This window comes from Scyliorhinus torazame, chromosome 21 (genome assembly GCF_047496885.1).
Source record: "Scyliorhinus torazame isolate Kashiwa2021f chromosome 21, sScyTor2.1, whole genome shotgun sequence".
Classification (NCBI taxonomy): domain Eukaryota; kingdom Metazoa; phylum Chordata; class Chondrichthyes; order Carcharhiniformes; family Scyliorhinidae; genus Scyliorhinus; species Scyliorhinus torazame.
The window spans coordinates 34959188-34984597 of NC_092727.1; the positions used below are offsets into that span (position 1 = coordinate 34959188).

General features: G+C 44.4%; 1 protein-coding gene across 1 annotated transcript; it reads right to left on the reverse strand.

The window, feature by feature from the left end:
* Nucleotides 1-17691: 17691 nt before the first annotated feature.
* On the reverse strand, nucleotides 17692-24421 carry bsx (brain-specific homeobox). Its single transcript, XM_072486221.1, has 3 exons — nucleotides 24003-24421; nucleotides 21048-21241; nucleotides 17692-18296 (listed from the first exon to the last, which is right to left on the reverse strand). Exons 1-3 carry the CDS (start codon nucleotides 24262-24264, stop codon nucleotides 18039-18041), a joined length of 714 nt encoding a protein of 237 aa, XP_072342322.1. The 5' UTR covers nucleotides 24265-24421; the 3' UTR covers nucleotides 17692-18038.
* Between the last annotated feature and the right edge of the window lie 989 nt (nucleotides 24422-25410).

A 25410-nucleotide genomic window follows, 5' to 3' on the forward strand; every position in this document is an offset into this window, starting at 1 on the left:
ACATTGTCCTGGGGGACATACCGGGTAACCGGGAGGCATCTGGAAATTGTGCGGAAGGATTTTGATGATGGAAAAGAGGATGTCTATTTAACTTGGGGTGGGGAATGTGTATCTCTTGTCTCACAAACAGTCCTGAAATACTACTTACCTTTCGGATTTGCCAGTTCTCGACTCCCTTTAGCTGCTGGAGTATCCCCCCACCTCCAGGAAGCCAGACCTGCAATAATTAAAATGAAACAGCTGCTCAATATGCTGGACACAGCCTCATTTAAATATGATAATCAATGTCCTGCCTCGCTCAAGGAGATAACCTTCATGGTCCCCCAACACACCCAAGTTATTGTGGAACACTGTACTCAAAATGAATGGCTATGCGTTTTAGGTTTGTCATTTTTTGGTCGGTGTTTAGTTTGTATGTTTGCTTGGCACGTATGCAACTAAGTAAATAGGGCAGGCAGTCACCTCACTTTTTCATGTAAGAACAGAAAACCTCAGCAGGTCTGGCAGCATCTGTGGCGAGAGAAGCAGAGTTAATGTTTCAAGTCTGTACAGCTTCTTCAGAGCTTTTTTTAAAAAAAAAAGTTCAAAACTAAAATCTTTACCTTAGTTTTTCTAAACGTGCAAGAAAAGAGTTTATGATACCTTTTAGAGCAGACATAAGCAGAACAACAAACCCTCTTTGTATGTGCATTTAAATAGAAATAGGCATAGTTTTCATAGTTTCAAACTTCTATCATTAGGCTTCCTAACTGGAGATTCTTAATAATCCATTCAGACAAACATTTAAAATCTATAGAAAGCCGAATACTGTGCATGCTGGGAATGTTCAGCAGGTTAGGACAGCATCTGTGGAGAGAAACAGAGTTAGGCTTCATCTGAACTGGGAAAAGGTGGAGATGTAATAGGTTTGGTGCAAAGAGGTGGGTGGGACAAAAGGAAGGTCTTTGAAAGAGTGAAAGTCAGGAGAGATTGAATCACAGAAGAGTTAGTCTTCCAGAGTTAAGGAGAATGGTGATGGGGTAAGACAAGAAATAAAGAAACAAAAGACGAGTCCTTTTTTTCTTGAACAACCTGAAACATCAATTGTTTCTCTCCACAGATGCTGCTATAACTTGCTGAGTATTTTCAGAATTTTCTGTTTTAATTTTAAGTGTTTGCTCTCTTTCCTAGATTAATTATCTAGTATTCTGAAATACATCAAATGTTTATTGACCTAAATGATCAGCTGCTTTATAAAGTATTTTTTGAATCAGTCAGACAAGTTATATGCTTAAAAAACAAAAGGGAGAGAAAAGTATGAAAATGTTAAAAATTTGGTTGCACTTGATCCTCACTCAATATTCGATCAACTAGAGGTGCACTATTGGTTTCCTTTCAACGTGTTGAATGGACTTTATCACGACTCAGAGATCAAGACTTGCATTTGTAATGTGCCTTTTTCAAATACAGGATTCCCACCAACAATTCACAACCAATGAAATACTTTTGAAGTGGAGTCACTGTTCTAATGTTGGAAATGTGTCATTTAAATTATGCTCAACATGTTCCCACAAACAGTAATGTGTCAATCGCCAGATAATCTGATTTTTGTAATGCTGACCAAAGGATATATATTGGCCTGGACACAAGATATAACTCTCCTGCTCAGTTTTGAAATAGTGTCATGGGATCTTATACATCCATCTGAGAGGCCAGGTATTGCCTTGTTTTCACAACTCAACAATAATTCATCCACATGACATTGCTCCTAACAGTGCAGGACTCCCTCAGTACTGCAGTGGCATTACAGTCTGGATTTTCATGCTGAAGTCCTGAAGTGGGATTTGAACCCAAAACACCCCAGCTCAGAGGCAAGAATATTATCACCTGAGTAACGGCTCACAATGACAAAGCTACTACATCACTTAGTAGTGTTACGTTTTGTAAGCTGTTGCCCAACTTGTCTTACTTCATCCTGGTTCTCAGTGAATAATCCACCAGGAATGGGCAATAAATGCTGGCCCAGCCAGCGACGTCCAAAGCCCATAAATTAATTTTTAAAAACTCTCTCCTGTGTATTGTCACGTGTTCTTTTGAGCACATCTGTCCTTTAATTTTGAAATTAGTCTTAGCGGCACGGTGGCGCAGTGGTTAGCACTGCTGCCTCACAGCTCCAGGGTCCGGGGTTTAATTCCGGCCTCGGGTGACTGGCTGTGTGGAGTTTCGTGTGGAGCACATTCTCCCCGTGTCTTTCATCCAGGTGCTCCAGTTTCCTCCCACAGTCTAAAGATGTGCAGGTTAGGTAGATTGGCTATGCTAACTTGCCCCTTAGCGTCCAAAAAAAAGTTAGTTGGGGTTACTGGGTTACAGGGATGGGGTGGAGGCATGTGTTAAGTAGGGTGCTCTTTCCAAGGGCCAGTGCAGATGTGATGGACTGAATGGCCTCCTTCTGCACTGTAAATTCTAAGATTCTATGATGACAACCTATGGTCGAAGGCGGGTTTAGCTCTGGTGACTGGACAGCTGGTTTGTGATGCAGAGCGAGGCCAACAGTGCACTCAATGCCTGTACCAACTGAGGTTGTTCATGAAGGCCCCGCCTTCTCAACCTTGCCCCTTGCTTTAGGTGTGGTGATCCTGAGGTTAACCACCACCAATCAACTCTCCCCCATAAGGGGAAAGCAGCCTATGTTTATCTGGGACTATAACAACTTTACTTACTATGGCTGTGAGTAGGCTCTTTCTCTCTCTGAATTGATATAATTTTTTTAATTGTTTTTTAATGAAGTTTTTCATTTATGACAGGCAAATCTATTCAACATATAATTCAATTACAGAATTGCATCAGTCATAACAAAAGTTATAAATAAATTACATAATTGTACTAGCCATACCCAAAATGTGATCAAAATATATACTTGTGCTAAAACATACTAAAAATGTGATCTATTTACATCATTGTAGCCAGCATAGTAAAGATATAATCAAAGATACCCCATTGTAATCTGAGGCAGCAAATATTCACTGAGTACAGCACCCCAGGAAGAAGCAAAAAAGATGAGATCTAGCACGGAAATGTTGCCCTTTATATTTTTTTAAAATTCATTTACAAGACGTGGGCATTGCAGATTTGACCAGAATTTATTATTTATCCCTAGTTGCTCTTCAGAAGGTGTTGGTGAGTTGCTTTCTTGAATTGCTGTAGTCCCTGAGTTGTAGGTACACCCACTATGCTGTTAGGGAGGGAGGTCCAGGATTTTCTCCTGGCTACTGTGAAGGAATGGCAATATATTTCCAAGTCAGGGTTGTGAGTGACTTGGACGGAAACCTTCAGGTGGTGGGGTTTCCAGGTATCTGCTGCCCTGGTCCTTCTAGTGGTAGCGGCCTTAGGTTTGGAAGGTGGTGTCGAAGGAACTTTGGCGAATTACTGCAGTGCATCTTGTGGATGGTACACACGGTTGCCACTGTTCGTCGATGGTGGAGGGTTTGAATGTTTGTGGAAGGGGGAGCAATCAAATGGGCTGCTTTGTCCTGGATAGTGTTTAGCTTCTTGAATGTTGTTGGAGCTTCACTCATCCACGTAAGTGGAGAGTATTCCATTACACTCCTGACTTATGCCTTGTAGATGGTGGACAGGCTTTGGGAGGGTCAGGAGGTAGGTTACCCACTGTAGGATTCCTAGCCTTTGATCTGCCCTGGTCGCCACAAAATAAATTTAGAGTACCCAAATTTTTCCAATTAAGGGGCAATTTATAATGGCCAATCCACCTACCCTTCATCTTTGGGTTGTGGGGGCGAAACCCACGCAAACACAGGGAGAATGTGCAAACTCCACATGAACAGTTTCCCAGAGCCGGGATTGAACCTGGGACAACAAAGAACAAAGAACAAAGAACAAAGAAATGTATAGCACAGGAACAGGCCCGTCGGCCCTCCAAGCCCGCGCAGACCATGCTGCCCGACTAAACTACAATCTTCTACACTTCCTGGGTCCGTATCCCTCTATTCCCATCCTATTCATGCATTTGTCAAGATGCCCCTTAAATGTCACTATCGTCCCTGCTTCCACCACCTCCTCCGGTAGCGAGTTCCAGGCACCCACTACCCTCTGCGTAAAAAACTTGCCTCGTACATCTACTCTAAACCTTGCCCCTCTCACCTTAAACCTATGCCCCCTAGTAATTGACCCCTCTACCCTGGGGAAAAGCCTCTGACTATCCACTCTGTCTATGCCCCTCATAATTTTGTAGACCTCTATCAGGTCTCCCCTCAACCTCCTTCGTTCTAGTGAGAACAAACCGAGTTTATTCAACCGCTCCTCATAGCTAATGCCCTCCATACCAGGCAACATTCTGGTAAATCTCTTCTGCACCCTCTCTAAAGCCTCCACATCCTTCTGGTAGTGTGGCGACCAGAATTGAACACTATACTCCAAGTGTGGCCTAACTAAGGTTCTATACAGCTGCAACATGACTTGCCAATTCTTATACTCAATGCCCCGGCCAATGAAGGCAAGCATGCCGTATACCTTCTTGACTACCTTCTCCACCTGTGTTGCCCCTTTCACTGACCTGTGGACATGTACTCCTCGATCTCTTTGACTTTCAATACTCTTGAGGGTTCTACCATTCACTGTATATTTCCTACCTGCATTAGACCTTCCAAAATGCATTACCTCACATTTGTCCGGATTAAACTCCATCTGCCATCTCTCCGCCCAAGTCTCCAAACAATCTAAATCCTGCTGTATCCTCTGACAGTCCTCATCGCTATCCGCAATTCCACCAACCTTTGTGTCGTCTGCAAACTTACTAATCAGACCAGTTACATTTTCCTCCAAATCATTTATATATACTACAAAGAGCAACGGTCCCAGCACTGATCCCTGTGGAACACCACTGGTCACAGCCCTCCAATTAGAAAAGCATCTTTCCATTGCTACTCTCTGCCTTCTATGACCTAGCCAGTTCTGTATCCACCTTGCCAGCTCCCCCCTGATCCCATGTGACTTCACCTTTTGTACTAGTCTACCATGAGGGACCTTGTCAAAGGCCTTACTGAAGTCCATATAGACAACATCCACTGCCCTACCTGCATCCATCATCTTAGTGACTTCCTCGAAAAACTCTATCAAGTTAGTGAGACACGACCTCCCCTTCACAAAACCATGCTGCCTCTCACTAATACGTCCATTTGCTTCCAAATGGGAGTAGATCCTGTCTCGAAGAATTCTCTCCAGTAATTTCCCTACCACTGAAGTAAGGCTCACCGGCCTGTAGTTCCCTGGATTATCCTTGCTACCCTTCTTAAACAGAGGAACAACATTGGCTATTCTCCAGTCCTCCAGGACATCCCCTGAAGACAGTGAGGATCCAAAGATTTCTGTCAAGGCCTCAGCAATTTCCTCTCCAGCCTCCTTCAGTATTCTGGGGTAGATCCCATCAGGCCCTGGGGACTTATCTACCTTAATATTTTTTAAGACACCCAACACCTCGTCTTTTTGGATCTCAATGTGACCCAGGCTATCTACACACCCTTCTCCAGACTCAACATCTACCAATTTCTTCTCTTTGGTGAATACTGATGCAAAGTATTCATTTAGTACCTCGCCCATTTCCTCTGGCTCCACACATAGATTCCCTTGCCTATCCTTCAGTGGGCCAACCCTTTCCCTGGCTACCCTCTTGCTTTTTATGTACGTGTAAAAAGCCTTGGGATTTTCCTTAACCCTATTTGCCAATGACTTTTCGTGACCCCTTCTAGCCCTCCTGACTCCTTGCTTAAGTTCCTTCCTACTTTCCTTATATTCCACGCAGGCTTCGCCTGTTCCCAGCCTTTTAGCCCTGACAAATGCCTCCTTTTTCTTTTTGACGAGGCCTACAATATCTCTCGTTATCCAAGGTTCCCGAAAATTGCCGTATTTATCCTTCTTCCTCACAGGAACATGCCGGTCCTGAATTCCTTTCAACTGCCACTTGAAAGCCTCCCACATGTCATATGTTGATTTGCCCTCAAACATCCGCCCCCAATCTATGTTCTTCAGTTCCCGCTTAATATTGTTATAATTAGCCTTCCCCCAATTTAGCACATTCATCCTAGGACCACTCTTATCCTTGTCCACCAGTACTTTAAAACTTACTGAATTGTGGTCACTGTTACCGAAATGCTCCCCTACTGAAACATCTACCACCTGGCCGGGCTCATTCCCCAATACCAGGTCCAGTACCGCCCCTTCCCTAGTTGGACTGTCTACATATTGTTTTAAGAAGCCCTCCTGGATGCTCCTTACAAACTCCGCCCCGTCTAAGCCCCGGCACTAAGTGAGTCCCAGTCAATATTGGGGAAGTTGAAGTCTCCCATCACCACAACCCTGTTGTTTTTACTCTTTTCCAAAATCTGTCTACCTATCTGCTCCTCTATCTCCCGCTGGCTGTTGGGAGGCCTGTAGTAAACCCCCAACATTGTGACTGCACCCTTCTTATTCCTGATCTCTACCCATATAGCCTCACTGCCCTCTGAGGTGTCCTCCCGCAGTACAGCTGTGATATTCTCCCGAACCTGTAGCGCAACTCCGCCTCCCCTTTTACATCCCCCTCTATCCCTCCTGAAACATCTAAACCCTGGTACGTTTAGCTGCCAATCCTGCCCTTCCCTCAACCAGGTCTCTGTAATGGCAACAACATCATAATTCCAAGTACTAATCCAAGCTCTAAGTTCATCTGCCTTACCCGTAATACTTCTTGCATTAAAACATATGCACTTCAGGCCACCAGACCCGCTGTGTCCAGCAAATTCTCCCTGTCTGCTCTGCCTCAGAGCCCCACTGTCCCTATTCCCTAGTTCTCCCTCAATGCTCTCACCTTCTGACCTATTGCTCCCGTGCCCACCCCCCTGCCATACTAATTTAAACCCTCCCATGTGACACTAGCAAACCTCGCGGCCAGGATATTTATGCCTCTCCGGTTTAGATGCAACCCGTCCTTATATAGGTCACACCTGCCCCGGAAGAGCTCCCAGTGGTACAGATAACGGAAATCCTCCCTCCTTGTGTTGCTCTATTTATCTCGGTGAACCACAAGCCTTTCCCTTATATTGATCAAATGGGCACACAATCAGTTAGTTAATTCAAAAGATGGTTTATTTACATACACAAGAGCTATCTCAACATGCAAACACAATATCTACTACGAGTTAAACTACACCTATCATCTACAATAACCGATACTTAACTTCAGGGCGACCGGCACTGTGCAAATGGATAAAGGCCTTTATCTGGATTTCACTTGGCTGGTTCGAAGAAAGTGGCTCTGTCTCTGCTGGGCTCAAACGTCAGGTAGCGTTCGTTGGTCTTGAACTTAGCTGGCTGTTCCTGCTGCAATTGGGTTAGGCACAGGCCAGGTCCAAGAGAGACAGAACACATGGCTGCGCTCTCTTTTATCCCCATGGGATTTCATGCTCTTTGGGGCGGTCCTTAATCTTGGACCCAATAGTTGGACAGGGTTCTGATCACTCTTGTCGATTTCGGCCAAAAAAGGAGCGGGTGCCTTGGTAGTTGGGCGGGTCCTTAGCAGTCATTGACCTTGGCAGTTGTGCTTTCTGAGCAAGGGGAGTGGCGCAGATCAGTCTGTGGCTGTACCAGTTTCTATTGTCCTGGGAAAATGGGCCATCAAAATGTAAACGAGCAGGGGTTTCGGTCAGGTCTAGTTACCTGAGATTTAGATACACATAGGCTGTGTATCTGTCTGAGTCCTGGGTTGGCCATAATTCCCATGGTCCTTTGCAGGTGGCCATCTTAGATGGCTACACTTGGCACCGTGAAGCAGCAGTGCTAACCACTGCACCACCATGCTTCCCTCGTAGCCACAGCATTAATATATCGAGTCCAGTTCAGTTTCTGATCAATGGTAACCCCCAGGATGTTGATTTTACGAGATGGTAATGCCATTGAATGTCAAAGGGCGATGGTTAGATCCTCTCTTGTAGGAGTTGGCCATTGCGTAGTACTTGTATGGCGCGAATGTAACTTGCCACTTGTCAGCCCAAGCCTGGATATTGTCTAGGTCTTGCTGAATTTGGACATGCACTGCTTCATTATCTGAGGAGTCACGAATGGTGCTGAACATTGTGCAGTCATTCTCAAACATCCCCACTTCTGACCTTACGATGGAAGGGAGGTCATTGATGAAGCAGCTGAAGATGGTTGTGCCTAGGACTCTACTCTGAGGAACTCCTGCAGTGATATCCTGGAGCTGTGATGATTGACCTCCAACAGCCACAAACATCTTCCTTTGTGCCAGTCATGACTCCAACCAGCGGTGAGTTTCTCCCCTAATTCCCTGACTCCTTCATGCCTTACTTGGTCAAATGTTGCCTTGATGTCAAGGGCAGTCACTCTCATCTCACCTCTGGCATTCAGCTCTTTTGTCCATGTTTGAACCAAGGCTGAAATGAGGTCAGGAGCTGGATGACCCTGGCGGAACCCAAACTGAGCATCCATGAGCAGGTTATTGTTGAGTAAATACCGCTTGATAGCACAATTGATGACTCCTTCCATCCCTTTGCTGATGATGGGAAGTAGACTGATAGGGCGGTGATTGTCTGGATGGATTTGTTCTGTTGTGTACAGTGTTGTAGCTGTACTGGAACAGCTTGTCAAGGGGTGTGGCAGGTTCTGGAGCACAAGCCTTCATTACTATTTCCGGAATATCGTCAGGGCCAATAGTCTTTACAGTATCCAGTGCCTTCAGCCATTTCTTGGTATCACGTGGAGTGAATCATATTGGCTGAACACTGACAGCTGTGATGCTGGAGACGTCTGGAGGAGGCCGAGATGAATCATTGACTCGGCACTTCTGGCTGAAGATTGTTGTGAATGCCTCAATGTGGCAGCATTGCTGTGTTTCCTGTTTATGTACCCCCAGTATATTGTGAAGATTTCACTTCCTCCTCACTGTGATGTGGGTACTCCCTCCTCCTACCCCTCCCCCACATCCCTCCTGCCCCTCCACCCCACCCCAGTCCCTCTTTCCCCACCTCCCCCTCTGGCTATTCCTCCCCTCCACCTCCCCGCTGACCTCCCCCCAGTTGCTGGTCATGAACAAGTCTTCGAAGATACCGGTGAATTGCTTCCACATATGGTGGAACCCTAATGGCAAATTGTATGTTTTTCAAGTTTTTGGAACTCCGCTAGGTCGGATAGCCAGTCTGAGGCCCTGGGTGATGCTGCCAACCGAGCAGGTGCCTCTGCCGGGCAATCACGGAGGCAAAGGCCAAGGCATCAACCCCTCTCCCCATAAAGAGCTCTGGGTGCTCTGACACTCCAAAGACTGCCACTAAATGGCATGGCTCCATCCTCACCCCCACAACCTTGGACATGGCCTCGAAAAAACGGAGATGTGATAATGAGCATATCAGTTGCACCAGGCACATTTTTTTTGATCCAACATCTCATTTGATATTTTTTAAAGGCATTTTATCTTCATGAAGGCAAGTGATGCTAGAGCTCGATAAAACATTTCTATTTTTTGTTTCTGTATATATTGAGTATTTACCAAGTAATGTGTACATTAGTTGGCTGATTTTATGAATGTGTACTCCATCAGGGTGCCTTACTTTCTGGGAGCATATATTATAGATTGTAGGTATACTCCCCATGATTCTCCATCCGTTAAACTGAGTAGAGCAAGGTTCTGAACCAAAAGCCCACGTTGTTAAAACCAGCCTTTGCAAATAGAAGCAGAGTGACGTTCATTCCCCAGTGATATATCCTAGCACTGCCTGCTGCAATAGAAGGTGTAGGTTTCTCAATTGTCACATGATTCATCTGATTGAAATTGCCTCCGTGATTGCCTGGAAGAGGCACCTGCTCGGTTGGCAGCATCACCCAGGGCCTCAGACTGGCTATCCGACCGAGCGGAGTTCCTAAAACTTGAAAAACATCAAATTTGCCAATAGGGGTCACAGGAAGGGTTCCACCATATGTGGAAGCAATTCACGGGTGATTTGTTATGTTGTAGGTGTAACATAAGCGGCTTCCTTGTGGTGCACTTGACAAAGGAAGGTTCAGACGTGGAGATAACGTCAACATGTTTATTAAACTATTTACACTTCTATTACTCGGGTTTGACACTGCTGCTAATCCTACTATAGCTACCCAGACTGACTAACCAGTTGCTGCAATCCACGTGGTGGGTGTAATATTGAATCAACCCTGTGTCTGTACTCACTGACTGTCTCCACTGGAAAGGGGCAGATCATGTGTGTGGTGTCCTTTATATATGGGTTGGCGTAATGCCCCCCTGTGGTCGTGTCACCTCCGTGTGTATCGTGAATGTCCACTGGTCGTGTCCTATCTAACTGATCTATTGGTTGAGTGTGTGTGTGTGATGTCACTGGTGCTCCCTCTAGTGTTTAGCTAGCCTACATGTATTTACATTGATGCACATCACCACACGCCCCCTTTTTTATATGTTCATATTTTCTGTACACTTTAAGAAAATTTAACAAAGAACAGGTAGATAAGGTAAGGTATATACAAGTCATGGGAACAGTGATTAAACAATAAGTCCAAATCATTCGTGTGAGTCCAAAAACCATCAATCATCATGGTCAAATGTCTCTCTTGGTGGGGTGGTGAGTTTGATGGTGGCATGTCCTTGCGAACGCCATCGGTGTCCCTGTGTATCAGGAACCAAGAAGTGGTCAAATCACTTCGCTGTCTGATTTGGAGTCTTTTTTTTTCGATGTTTGTGATGGTGCTGTCGGATGGCATCTTGTAGCTGATAAGGTGTTGACGTTGAAGAGGTACCATCAAGAGTATCATTCGAGGTCATGGATGTGCCATATGTTGAAGTTGGATAAGACTGTACATACTGGTTCTGGCCACGTGCTATGCTGGAAGGGTGATCCTGCTGAGAACAGTTGAAGCTTGTCGAATTGGAAACAGAATTGCTGCTCGCATAAATACCTGGTGATGGTGTGAAACTAAAACCTTGCATCTGATAGCAATATGCCATCTGGCCAGGCTGGGGTGCAGCAAACCCCGGGCTGTAACTAAGGTATCCAGTCTGTAGTGCAGATTGCGCTTGCGGTAGTCCTCCATCGGTCTTGATTCCATTAGTGGGCAATCCGTAGTGCTGGCCTGTTTGAGAATCTGCTGCATAGACTGCTGGCTGCTGCATGCCTGAATACTGGGTTTGTCCAGCATGAGCTGTCATTGGCTGCACTGCTGGTGTGGAAAAAATGTGCGGATATAGCTGTGGTGAATATTGGTGTATTCCTCTTGGACTGTAGCCGCTGCTTGCTATTACTGACCCAGTGTAGTTGTTTTTGTTTTGTTTTTCCAGCACGCGCCCCCCCCCCCCACCCACCCAGCGTGCGCGACCCCCGCCCAGCGTGCGCGCCGATCCAGTGTAATTGTTAAGTGATCCACCTCCTGTCATTGTGGCATCTGCTGTCACCCTGAGCATGCCATCACTGAGGTTGCGGCACTCCCTGTCTGGAGTAAAGTCCGGCTTACGTGAATCAGAGTCGGCCTTTGGTTGCTCCCCATCTGGAGTCTGGTCTGTTTTAACTGAGTCAGTGTTGGTTTGTTGATGCTCCCCGTCCGGAATCTTAGCAGGTTCACTGGAGTCAGCTGAGATTTCTTGAAGCTGCACGTCTGGAGCTGGAACATGCAGGAATGCATTGACTTGTGGAGAGGTTTGAGCGAATGAGGGTGGAAGTATCGTGGTGTCACTGGAGTCACCAGTGGTCTCACAGTGATCGTTGAGTGCCTCTATACACACTAGCTGAGGTCTGTCACTTTGCACATCTTGCATGGGAAGTGTGATGCTGTCGTCACTCGTCTCACATACCGTGGGTAGATCCTCAGTAGTTGCTTGTTGTTCACTTGGGTTGGGTAAATTGTCAGAGTCTTCATCTGGTGGTGCAAACTATGTGGTTGGACTGTCATTGTCTTGCTGTTGTCCTGCATTTGGGCTTGGACTGTCATCGTCTCTTTGTTCTTCACTGTAGCATGATAGACCGTCATGGTCATCCTGCTGTGCACTGGGGCGTGGTAGACTGTCATAGTCTTCTTGCTGTTTACTTGAGCATGGCAGACTTGCATTGTCTGCCGCTAGTTGGTCAGAGGAGGTTGCTAGACCCTCATGGTCTTGTTCCTGCAAGGACTGCACGTCGGAGTCTTGCGTTGCTTCTATCGTGGAGGCTGTCCACGAGCTCGCTGTGCAGGCTTGTGACACTGGAGTCATGTCTTGTGTGTGCAAGGACTGCGCTCTGAAGTCTTCTGTGTCTCCTTTTGTAGAGTCGGGAACCCTGGGCGGTGCGTGGACCATGCTCTGTGTGGCAGCTGGCCGCTCTCTGTGGGCTTGTACCGCTCTCTGTCTCTTGGTTTCAGGCTGCAGCATCATCCTGCACTCACGAGTTGGGATGTCATATCTGCTGGGCTGGAGATCCACAAATCCGAAGAATTCGTCGTCGGGGTCGTCAATGTGCAACACGTCTAGTTGCGGTTCGGATTTGGTACTGGGGTAGCCTCCCAAGGTGAATGGTTTGTCCGAGTCGTAGTCTTCTAGGACCATATCATCACTGTTTGCGTTGGAGCTGGCATTGGGCTTGCGAGGTCCAGAGAAAATGTAAAGGTCGGTATTGAAATATTCATGATCGGAATCATCGGTTTGGGCATAGGTAACTGCTTGTTGCAGGGTTCTTCGGAGGTTAATTTCATTTCCTGGTTCAATTTGAGGCATTATGCTGTCATTCCAGGTGAAGGAAGGTTGTTTTACGGCTTTAAAAGATTCTTTCTTTGATTTGGGATGTTTCCCCTTTAAATGGGCGTGGTCTGGGGGCCACTGACATCATGACGCATGTGACGTAGCGCTTAGGAAGTGATTGCGCATGCGCAGATCGCTGTTCCTTTACCTTGGGCCTTGTTCTCATTTGCGCATGCGCAGCGTCTCACAACTGCGCAAGTGCAGTCCCTTTAGAAAGATGGCCGCCAATAAAAACTATTCTTTGCTCCGGGATCTCGGCCTCGTGGTGAGTACTGGCGCTTCTCTTACCTTTTCTTGCTGGTTGGAGTGTGTTTTCCTCACAGTATTTGCCGAATTTGTCCAGGACTGCCTGGACGCCGCTCCTGTTTTGCCCCTTGGAGAACTTGAATTTTTAAAAGATTTCTTCTGCTCTGGCACCGGCGATGGTGAGCAGAAGTACTGTCTTTTCAGCATTGGCCAGGTCTTCTAGTTCGGCTGCTACCAGGAAGAATTCAAACATTTGCCGGAATACCCGCCAGTTTTCGCGGATATCGCCGTGGCACTGGAGCTGCTGCAGAACCCGGATCTTGAATATCTTGCCTGGGTCTCGTTGCTGGTTGTCACTGTACACTGAGGTATGGCTATATGGATTGAAACAGTTCAGTCCTGGTACCATGATTTGTTATGTTGTAGGTGTAACAAAAGCGGCTTCCTTGTGGTGCACTTGACAAAGGAAGGTTCAGACGTGGAGATAACTTCAACACGTTTATTAAACTATTTACACTTCTATTATTCCGGTCCGACACTACTGCTGATCCTACTATAGCTACCCAGACTGACTAACCAGTTGCTGCAATCCACGTGGTGGGTGTAATATTGAATCAACCCTGTGTCTGTACTCACTGACTGTCTCCACTGGAAAGAGGCAGATCATGTGTGTGGTGTCCTTTATAGATGTGTTGGTGTAATGCCCCCTGTGGTCGTGTCACCTCCGTGTGTATTGTGAATGTCCATTGGTCGTGTCCTATCTAACTGATCTATTGGTTGAGTGTGTGTGATGTCACTGGTGCTCCCTCTAGTGGTCTAGCTAGCCTACATGTATTTACATTGATGCACATCACCACAACCGGTAGCTTCGAAGACCGGTTCCTGACCAGCAACTTTGAGGGTGGTCAGCGGGGAGGTGGAGGGGAGGAATAGCCAGAGGGGGGGGGGGGGGGGTAAGGAGGGACTGGGGTGAGGGGGACAGGAGGGATGTGGGGGAGGGAGAGGAGGAGGGAGTACCCACATCACAGTGAGGAGGAAGTGAAATCTTCACAATATACGGGGGGCACAGGTGCCCATAAACAGGAACACAGCAATGCTGCCACATTGAGGCATTCACAACAATCTTCAGCCAGAAGTGCTGAGTCAATGATTCAACTCGGTCTCCTCCAGACGTCCCCAGCACCACAGATGTCAGTGTTCAGCCAATATGATTCACTCCACGTGATACCAAGAAATGGCTGAAGGCACTGGATACTGTAAAGACTACCGGCCCTGACGATATTCCGGAAATAGTAATGAAGGCTTGTGCTCCAGAACCTACCACACCCCTAGACAAGCTAAGATCATGGGAAGTTTAGTGCATTGGATATATACACATGAAAAACTAGAATAAAATTGCCAAATCAACTTAAGTTGCATATACCTCTTGGCTACAAGGGCCTTAAGTTGATTTGGGAATGGATTTGAACCCATACCTTTGACAGGGTATCAGGACCATATTATGTTATGCATTTCAAAAAAAGGAATTACTTTTTAAAAATGGAACTGATAAAGGTGTGGAAAATTGTTAATTTTACTTCAGGGCTATGAATTTAGTGAAAGTTATGCAGCTTAAATAATTTAAGCAAATCTATTATTTTCCAAAATGCATTGTATTGTGTGCATCACGCATCTCTCAAAGATACCATAACACATTTCAACGTAATGAATTTCACCCTAGTTAATGACTTGACCAAATACTTTTCAATGATAGTGCCTTTTCAATGTTTTTATAAAAACTTGGTTATTAAAAATTACTTACTATGTGAAACCGTTTAATTTAGTCTCAGCTGAATTGGCATTGAAAACCATTAGTGAAACTGAAGCATTATTAAATAACTACCTGGACAGTCCAATATGTTCCTAATTATGAGGTTAAGCTGCATTACAGAGTGTGATGTCTACTTCTAATGTATTTCATCATGTGGAATGTTGAAAAGTGTATATTTTAATGTGCTGTAATGTGCCAGGGAAATGACATTATCAATTCATACCTTTAACCAAGCAAAAGAACATAACAACCTTGGAGGGTGGAGGAGGGCATTTACCCCTCAAGCATGCTCTATTATGCAGATAAATAATTGCTGATCTGCAGCTCCATTTACTTGCCTGAACTCCGTCTTACTTGGTATGCCTATCAAACAAAAATCTATCAATCTCAGCCTTGAATGCTCCAGTTGTACCATACCTACCCACACAGCCTTTAGGGAGGTAGAGAGATGGCTAGATTCCTCCGAGCCATTGTGTGGAAAATGTGCTTCCCGATTACCCCCTTGCATGCCTTGACTCTTAACTCTTTAAGATTATATGCCTTCATTCTCCACCCCACCGAAGGAAATTGTTTCTCCGTAGCTGCCCTATGCAACTCTTCCACCGTTTTAAATTATGAGGGAAGAAATGTAAGCATCTGTATGCATGTGGGGAGAGAGAGACAGAGGCAGAAGGTGCTTGATTAGTGGGCCACTTGTGAAGGTGATGTACACATTCTAGTTTCAACAGATGAGCTATATGTAACTCCTGGTGTTGAACCCATGGCTGTTGAAACAGATACTTGGTCAGATGACATTTATTTTTCACAGCAAAACGAAACGAAATGGCATCAATGTAAAATAACTGATTATTAAATGTGATTTGCTATTGTGTGAAGAATTAACGATTTCTCTTCCTGGTTGTGTTTTATTCCTCTGTCATATTCTTACCAATTGTATAGTCCACATCAAAAAGTCGGTAGATTATTTTGCAGATTGAGTAAACTCTAGGATGTGTTCTTTAGACAGCACATGTGCAAGGTTGTGAAGGCTGTTTCATATTCTATGAATTGGTTACCTGGAATCCTTCTTAAATTTGCATCACCTTCGTTTTAATTCCAATAGAAGCTGGATAAAGCCATACACCATTCTAATAGAGAATTCCGATGCATACTCCAATTCGCTGCCATTATGTCAGTCTTGATTAAAGTATAATTGTCACACAACTGTATATTTTCTTTAGAAACTATGCTGCCTTTCTGAGTTTAGTTTGACTGACGATCACTTGAGTGTAAAAGGGTGAATTGGTCACTTGGGGCTGAATTTGAGTTCCTGGGTGCCCCACAACTATTTCGATGAAGTGCCGGGCAGGAATTGGGAAATGCCTGTCGAAGGGGCCCCCCACCCCCACTCCGTCCCCGAAGGAAGGGCTTGGAGGGAGCGGCCAATTAAAAGGTCTTCACTTGAGCTCTGGCCAATTAATGGCTCCCGACTCTGGAGAGCCAATAGGAGCATCAAGGTTGTGGGCGAGGGGGTGGGGCGGCTACAATCGCCGCAAATGGGCGTCCTGCAGAATCCGGGGAGGCGAAAACATGTCATAGAGCCGTCTTGACAAGATTTCTCCCGGTCTCCAAACCCGCTTCTTCCACCAACCCGTGAAGATTCGACCCTAGGTGTTTCTGTTAGTTATATATTCAACATTACCTTCGCAAGGATGCATAACCCCCTCTCAAAATAGCCCCCTGTGTCTAAAGGTGCCTGACAGTTCATACTGAAATTGAAGTGTGGTCCTCATAAACAAATCAAGCTGAATCTGCAGACATTTTGCAAGTTGGATCTGCCTCAATTGATGTCTTATTCCAATCCAAGCTCGGTGCACACACTTAAAGAAAACAAATGATAAAATTGTATTTAAATGACAGCTTTCCTCTCCCAAAGTGCTTTCCATTCGGTGAAGTGCAATTGAGTATGCTCTCCAAAGAGTGACACGAAAACCCAGTAATGTCGTTCCATTAAGATTTATGTTGACGCTAATCAACCGTTGAAACATGAAGATTTTTTAAAGAAAAGACTTTGTACAATATTTCTGTCCTTAAATTACACCCGTGACTGTTTTCTTGCTTCAAGAAATCGTGCGTGTTGGATTTACTTACAGTTTGAATATTGCGTTCAGAGTAACTATCTGGTAAAAATGCAGGGCGGCACTCTAGCCAGAAGAATAGAAACATTGTTGATGAATGTTCATACTGGGTTTCTGGACATGACATAAACATTAAGGCAAAGCCCTGTGTCCTTCAATGGATTATTGGCGGCTAACACATCGTGTATATGGTATATAGAGTACAGCACATTGTATATGTTATGTCGAGAATGTTTCATACAGTATATATTATTCATAGGATAACACATACAGTATATTAGAATAGCGTAGAATTGTATATACCATGCATTATATAGGAAACACCATATACAGTATATATTATATAGAGAATAACACAAACCAGATTTTCTCCTGATTTTAAATTCTTGTTGGATTATTCAGTTACACAACCGTATGCCTAAAATGCAGGCTGCAACTGGCAGTGGGTGTAAAAATAGAAAGATTTAGCGAAATTATTAAATGCGCGCTGCGCATGTACAAAATCAACACCGATAGAATCTAAAAAAAATCCTTATCACCTCGTTGGAGTTTGTTTTCCAATTCTATTGGCAAAAACAGTTTGCATTGGAGGAGAATTCGGTTGAGAATTTCTAAGAGAAATGCTGATCAAGAAAGGACAGTTTAAAAAAAAAGAACTTTAAATCCGAATAGGGCAAACCCCCCAATGTTGCCGCTGGAGTTAATAGTGACATTTGAATTTCTTGCAAATTGACATTTTATTGACATGAATATAATTTTAAATCAGTACAAGATTCAGACAGTCTACACGTGCTATAAAACTTTTTTTTTAAAAAGCCTTAACAATTGTTAATATAGTACAGATAACGTCAGGCATCATTTCAACCGAATTTATTTGCAATAATAAACTTGAAATAAATATTAGATTTGCGTAAATTATCTATGTACAGGAAAGAACATGAGCTTTGCAGACTATTGGGAGGATATGCTTCAGGAATTTTGTCCCACCAGGTCGGAGCTGCGACATTAATAATCCTCACAAACCCAACAGTTTTCAAACACCTTTCCTAGGCGGGCAATAGTCCTTTTGTCCGGTGGTGTCTATTCCGTGACCTTATCCGTTTCATTCCGATTTTTACACCATGTGGTCAGCAGAACAAATGTCATCGTCTTCAATTATGTCCACATCATCTTCGTGGTCCTCCAAGAGGAAAGCGTTCTGGCTGCCTAAGGGTTTGACCTCCGAAGAGGCTTTCTGACTCAGCTCCGCCTCGCCGACGCCAGATCCCAGGCTCTGGTCGTCGGGGCCTGGGTTTTTCTGGCCGTGGTCATCGCGGCTCTTTCTCAACTGCTTCTTGTGCTTCATCCGCCGATTCTGAAACCACGTCTTGACCTGGAAGTGCCACCAAGAAGAAGCTCAGGGGAGGATATCACAGGAAGAGACAGCGCTCACCCAGTGAGTTGGGAAATATAACTTGCTACCTCAAGAGAGAAGTGTGTGTGGGTGGGTGGGGGAGGATACTGTGAGGGTTGATTGGGCTGAAGGATGAAGTGACTGATCCAGATAGAGTGGGGCGCAAGTCAAAACACTTTTGGCAATCTTTTAAATCGAATTGCTTCTTCCTTCCAAACTGATTTACTTTCCGCACAGCCATATCCAGGATTATGCTTCCCTCTGGATGCGTGTGGAAATATTTGTCACGACTTATTCCTCTTTAAAGCATGTGCATATGAGCATGTAATTACATTAACTGCTTTGCGTTAAACATGCAATCCACACGTGTCATAGCATCATGTGGGCACCGACTGATAACTTGACCTGAAATAGACGCTGCAGGTTAAGTGCATTTATTTTTTAGACTTTCTTTCCGATTGGTTTCAGTGTGGATTTCGGGGTGGTTGGGGCAAGGGGTGGGGAGGAGGCTGTCACTACACATGCATTGTCAGAATGAGCACACACGTGCAATTCAACATGTGAAGCGCAATCTCAAAACTGGACCCTGGAACTCCCGGCGCCAGGTGTTACTGGGAGGATAGGAACGCACATTCGGGTCGCGTTTCATTTCACAAGTGGCAGAGTTCATGCTCAATTGTACTGTCATTGAAATATGTGCAAGTGAGCGAACCGATGGGGTTGAACATGTCCAAAATATTTCGATCGGCATGGTCTCAGTAAAACAACAGTTGTCAGCCCATATTTACCGCATGTGTTTTTATTCAAGTCACATTTGCTTTCTGGATTTCTGTGTTCATTATTTTCACAACGTTAGCCGCTTCAAGAATCGGCTGATTACCTTCAATTCTGAGATTTGGGTTTAGTTTCTTGTTGGGACATGTTATCGGTTAATTAAAAGTATGGCTCTTACATTATCAATATATGCGTGCCTCTATCCGTGTGTGTCTGTATATGTGTGTATCATTGTGTCTCTGTATCTGTATTTGTGTGTCTCTGTGTCAGTACCTGTTTGTGTGTCTGTGGGCATGTGTGCATATGTTTGTATATGTGTCTCTGGTTATGTGTGTCTCTGTGTCTGTATCGGTATGTGGCTGTGGGCGTGTGTGCATTTCTACGTATGTGTGTCTGTAACTGTCTGTCTGTATGTGTGGCTGAGTTGTGTACGTGTGTCTCTGTGTCTGTAATTCTGTAAGTGTGTGTGTGTTTCTGTGTGTCTGTCTATATATGTGGATCTCTGTGTCTGCATATATGTGTCTCTGTGTATGTATGCCTCTGTGTTTGTGGGTGTGTTTGTGTATGTGCGTCTGTAACTGTGTGTGTGTCTGTCTGCCTGAATATGTGTATCTGCATGTTTGTGTGGGTTTTACTAATTAGATTTCTTTGCAGATAAGTGTGGGAGTTTGTACTGTGCAGCTAAATATAATCGAATGGAGAAGTTTCTCTTTTTGCCTTCTGGCCTCCGGAGGGAAACTAGTTGGATGTTTCTGCATAAAATTCCGGCGCCTCTCTGTTTTTTTTACAACAGACCTGCCAGTTTAGCAGCGCCGTGTGACTGACAAGAACAGGCGGTTCTGTCTAATTGAAAAAAGCCTGATATTGAATCGATAAACTGCTGCTCACCTGTGTCACACCTGATTGCAGAAAGATCAAATTATTTTTTAACAAATCTGATATAATTTGTCCCTACTGGTTGATTAGTGTTTGGAAATCTGTATGTCCAACTTCTCGAAATACGCGAGTGGAATTGGTGTGTGTGTGTGTGTGTGGGGGGGGGGGGGGGGGGGGGGTCTGCATGTCATGTGTGTTATTGTGTGTGTGTATTGTTTGTGTCCGTGTCTGTATATGTGCTGCGTGGATTGATGTACCTTTCTGAATATGCGTGTGGGTGTCTTTCTGTACGCGTGTGTGTTTACCTCTGCGTGTGTCTTTGTGCGTGTGTCTGTATATGTGTGTTGATGTATCTGTGTGTCTGTGGGTGGGTGTGTCTGTATATCCGTGTCTCTGTCTTTATCTGTGTGGTGTGTCAATGTCTGTGCATCTGACTGTGTATGTGTGTCTGTACCTGTGTGTGTGTCTATGTGTGTATCTCTGTATTTGTGTATCTGTCTGTGTTTCTGTGTGTATCTGTATGTGTGTGTCTCTGTGTATGTCTATATATGTATATGTGTCTCCTTCTCAATCTGTCTGTGGGCGTGTCTGTCCGCATATCTGTGTGTCTGTCTGTATCTGTGTGCGTACCTGTATGTGTGTCTATGTGCGTATCTGTGTCTGTATCTGTGTGAGTGTTTGCATATGTGTGTCTCGGTCTGTATCTGTGTGCATCTATATGTATGTATGTGGGTCCCTGTGTCTGCATCTGCGTGTGTGTCTTTGTGTGTGTGTATATATTTGAGTCTCTGTCTGTGTCTCTGTATGTATCTGTATGTGTGCGTCTGTGTGTTTCTGTATATGTATACGTCTGTCTCTATATCTGTGCGTCTGTCTGTGTCATGTGTCTGTGTTTATGCGGGTGTGTGGGTCTGGTTCTGTGTGTCTGTGTGTTGTGAGATTTTTTGGAAGTATTCTCTAACGATGTATCTTGGAGAGGGAAATTATGTTCTTTGAAGAGTTACCCGAGTTCCTTGTATTTCTTTTTGCGCATCTTCTCCCTCCCTCCCTCCCTCCCAGCGGCTGCTTCTCCGGTTGTACCTGTGTCTCCGAGAGGCTAAGTGCCGACGCCAATTCCACCCTCTCTGGGGTTGACAGGTAGCGCTGAATCTCGAAGCGTTTCTCCAACCCCGAGAGCTGCGAGTCCGAGAAGACGGTCCTGGCTTTCCGCCGCCGGCAGTGTTTGCCTGGAAGCTCAGGGGGGTGTTGGAAGAGAGCGGGCATATGCATCCCTACTGATAACAGAGAGACAATACTCCGAGATAAACATCATTCCCAAGTCAGCTTTCAACACAGTTAAAAATAATTATTGTGCAACTCGAACTCTGGCTCAAATGGCTCACTGACATGACGGGCCCTGACCATTCCAGATTGGACAATCAAAGGCAGTTCTGAAACTGCCCACTCTCTTTGAAATGTTTTGCTGTACAGATTTTATATTATTCTTTAGAGGTAAGCAATAAAATCAACGAATAATAAATTCGTTTTTAAAATTAAATAAAAGTAGAAAAAAACGAGACGTTGATAAATGGAACAACATTTGACCCTTTACTTGTCTAACTATAATTCCGGTTTTAATCACATGTCAATAATAGATTAATTAATAAAGCATCATGTTCGAAGTATTCCATTTATGTGATTTCCATTTTTTTTGACAAGGTGTTCCTTTAGAGACACCCTCATTACTTTGTGTTTTGGAGAATTGCCGAAACTTTGCCTGTAAAATCTTCCGGGTTCCATTTCCAAATGTAACTATTTATCGAACAAATTAACCCGCGTCCATATCAGTGCAATAACATGTGTGTTTTCCCCCGCTGTCGCTTTCTAAATTTAGAATCGTTTATATGGTTTTATCGAAGACTGGTTTTGTCACAGTGCAGTAATAGCCGATCAGTTAAATTATAAATGGACAAAAACAAATTAAGGGCTGCATTTCGATCACTTGCTGCTCGCGCCTGTGTCTCTCTTCAAATCATATTTACCCCTTTGTTTTGTATTATGGCACATTATGACGGCTGTCATTGCTTAAAGGAGCCTTTCCGCTTTACCGATCTCAGTGTTAAAACAAAATACAAATTAGAGCCGATTGTACTTGCAATAGATTATAGAATTCACAAAACTCTATGTCACTTTGAAAGATTGGAAGTCAATATTTGATAGCGGGCGCGAGTGAGGTTGTCAGTCACACGCTCCCTCCAATACTCGTTCACACTAGGTAGAGTGCGTGCGTTATTGGTGATTACTAACTCCCTGAATATACTGAAATAGTCTAACATTTATTGCACTTAACCCACTTCAAGATATAAACACCAATGTTTACCACAGGACAAGCTTACTGTCACCGGCTGAGGAATATTATTCTATCGTTCCCTCGATATTTATTGCAAAGTGTTTACATGATCCATTGTGTGCTTGGTGTCCCGTATCAAGTATAATTTGTATCAATTAAATAAGCATTGGCGATGAATGTGATATTTAAAATATAATGCTAATAATCACGATTTAGATGTATATTTTTAATGCAGATTATAAATGTGATTGTTTTTCTCTTTTAAATAGTATTTTAAATTTGATATCGTTCCGTTGTGATTTTTTGGTAGTTTCGATGTATTTCTCAAACATTTTACACAGAGCTTTTGCTTCAGGACGAGGTTTTGGAAATATATTTTTATATTGTATCTTGGCCAAAGGATATATATAATTCACCCAACATCCATGTTCCTGTTACCCGAGTGCAACACAGTCCAAGTACCGGAAACTTTGAGAGCTGAATGTGGGGCTCAGGAGCAGCTGGGTTCTCCCTAACCTTAAAGGAATGCGTCAAATTTGCAAATGTATCAAGGAAATGGTCCCTTATTGAAATCCCAAGTAATGATCGAGGTAACAGAAAAATCTGAGAAGCTTTATAAACAACTGCAAGCATATCAATGATTACCTTAAATCATTGCAGAAGCGAATGCATTCAGATTTCGTTACAAAGCAAAAGATGTTAAAATCCTTTAAAAAATAAACTTGTGTATTTTAAACCTCGCCTCTGTGTAGCATGGCTTCCATTATTAAAATTAAATTGTTCAAATCGTTCTCAATTGTATTTGTGCATAACAAGGGTATTAAATGTGTCTGCAATCTGATTACCTTCAAACGAGAGCAGACATTCCACCTTGAAACAGGCACCCCTTTGAAACACAGTCATTCTTTCACATAGTTCAAGTTATGTGTGTTAGTTCAAAATTCAAGTTGTGTATATTAATTCAAAATCCAAGTTGTGTGAGTTAGTTTCAAAATTAAAGTTGTGTATATTAACACAAATTCAAGTTTGGTGAGTTAGTTCAAAAATTAAGTTGTGTATATTAATTCAAAATTCACGTTGCGTGTGCAAGTTCAAAATTCAAGTTGCGTGTATTCGTACACAATTCAAGTTGTGTTTTATCGACAAGATTCCTATTTCATGCCTTATTTCTGTATACAGTGTCCCTGAAAGGAAGCACGGCCACTTTGAAATGAATGCAACATTGGGTCAACCCCTGGTTACAGTGTCTGGTTTCCGAACGTTGAATAAACGCATTTTCTTTTTCTTGTTACAGGAAGCCTGGCGTTGCCTTCAAAGCTTTTCCGAAATTGCATTGTTACCCGATTACATAGATATCACCGCCCCCACCCCCCAACACACACACACCGACTGCGCAGCTGTGAGGCGCCTTCTTCCATTTCTGTGAAATCGGGATCTTGCACCAGGCCTTTCAACGAAACCCTCCCAGAACATTTCGGAGTTTGTGAAACATCGAAAAGTACTAGTGCTCCCGGTCAATTATGTGGCCGCCTTCGCAATATCCTGCGCACACCCGCAGCCATGCTGCGATGCACACGCTGAGGAATGCCCTGCCAAGTTTAAAACAAAAAATCCCTCTTTGCTTTCCCAGAAAAGTCCCTGAAGTATTTCCCTTCACCGTTTACCTATCAAGTTTTTAGTTTTGTTTTTCGAGCAAGCAGACTTACCAGGCGACGCGAGGAAGTAAGGGTGATGATGCTCCGGTTTGTGGAGTGGGTGGTGAGGGTGTGGTGCCAGGATGGTCGGGGTTGGCATGAGAGGGTATCCATACTCTAGCAGTGGGACTCGGGACGCCAAGGAGCTGGCGAAGGAAACTGGAGGAGCTTCCCTCAAAGGCTTGGGTTTATGCAGTAAGATATCTTCGATGAAGAAAGAAGTTGGGCGCTGGGCAGAAACCTGTTGTATCGGGGAGGTGAAATTCAGGTTCATCTCTCCACTTCTGCTGGCTGCCCTCAGTCCAAAGGAGATGTTCTTTCCTGTCGGGTTTGGGTTTTTTTGTTGTTGCTGTTGCAGAAAATCCTGTTTGAGAGAAAAAAAAATGAAAAAGCCCCCGCGACCAAGCCTTTTATTACTGAGACTCTGCGAAATGTGTCGAGGCAACAGGTTCGTGGGAGGTTTGGGAGACTATTTTACTGAAGTAAGATCTGCACTTGAGCATGAAATAGGAGAGATCAGCCAATGACGAAGCTGCAGGGCGGGAGGATTGGAATCAAGTCATCAAAGCTGGCTGGCTGGCTGGGGATATTGGCACAGTTTGTGGGGAGCTGACCAAGGTGCTGAAAGGAGCATTTTTCACTCAAACTGTGTCACCTTTTAGCACTGCATTTAAAGGCTTTTATTCATACACTTGCTTCCCCCCGAACTAAGTGCGCCTGTTTTTAATTTATAAAATTACCCCTGCTCACCAAGACACACGAAAAAAAATATCCTGCCCACTGTTAGTTTTTAAGTCTCCCACACACCCCTTCCCGTGCCCTGCTGCAGTGACCAGTGTCAGGGTTAACATTAGAACTAAGTAGTGTAGTCTTTCTCATCAGCTCGCCCCCCCCCCCCCCCCCTCCCCACTCCCATTCAATCCGACCGTAGCTGATCTGAACGTGGCCCTCAGTTCCACATTTCTTTTCATCCTCGATTCCTTTACAGATCCAAATGGGAAAATAAATCTATGCGCCCCAGTCTTGAATATGTTCAACCCCAGGAGTACCCTCCAGGCGAGAGAATGCCAAAGATCCCCACTGCTCTGAGGGAATAGATTTCTCCCCATACCGCTCCGAAATAATGATCGAGCCCTTATCCTGAAGCGGCGGCCCCGTGTTCAAGATGCCCCAGACAGTGAGATAACAAACTCCTGGAGACACTGGACCGGTCAGTCAGCATCTGCGGAAAGGGTGCAGAGCTGAACCGTTAACTGGTCCACTCTGTTCACAGAGACCGTCCTGTTCTGCGGGTTCTAGTCCTGATTCATATTTCCAGCAGTTCAGATTGGAGAGATATTTATGTTTTTAAAAAATTGCCAGATAACTAAAAATAATTGCGACCCTTCCTCACATTTGTGTACATTGCATTATATGGTGC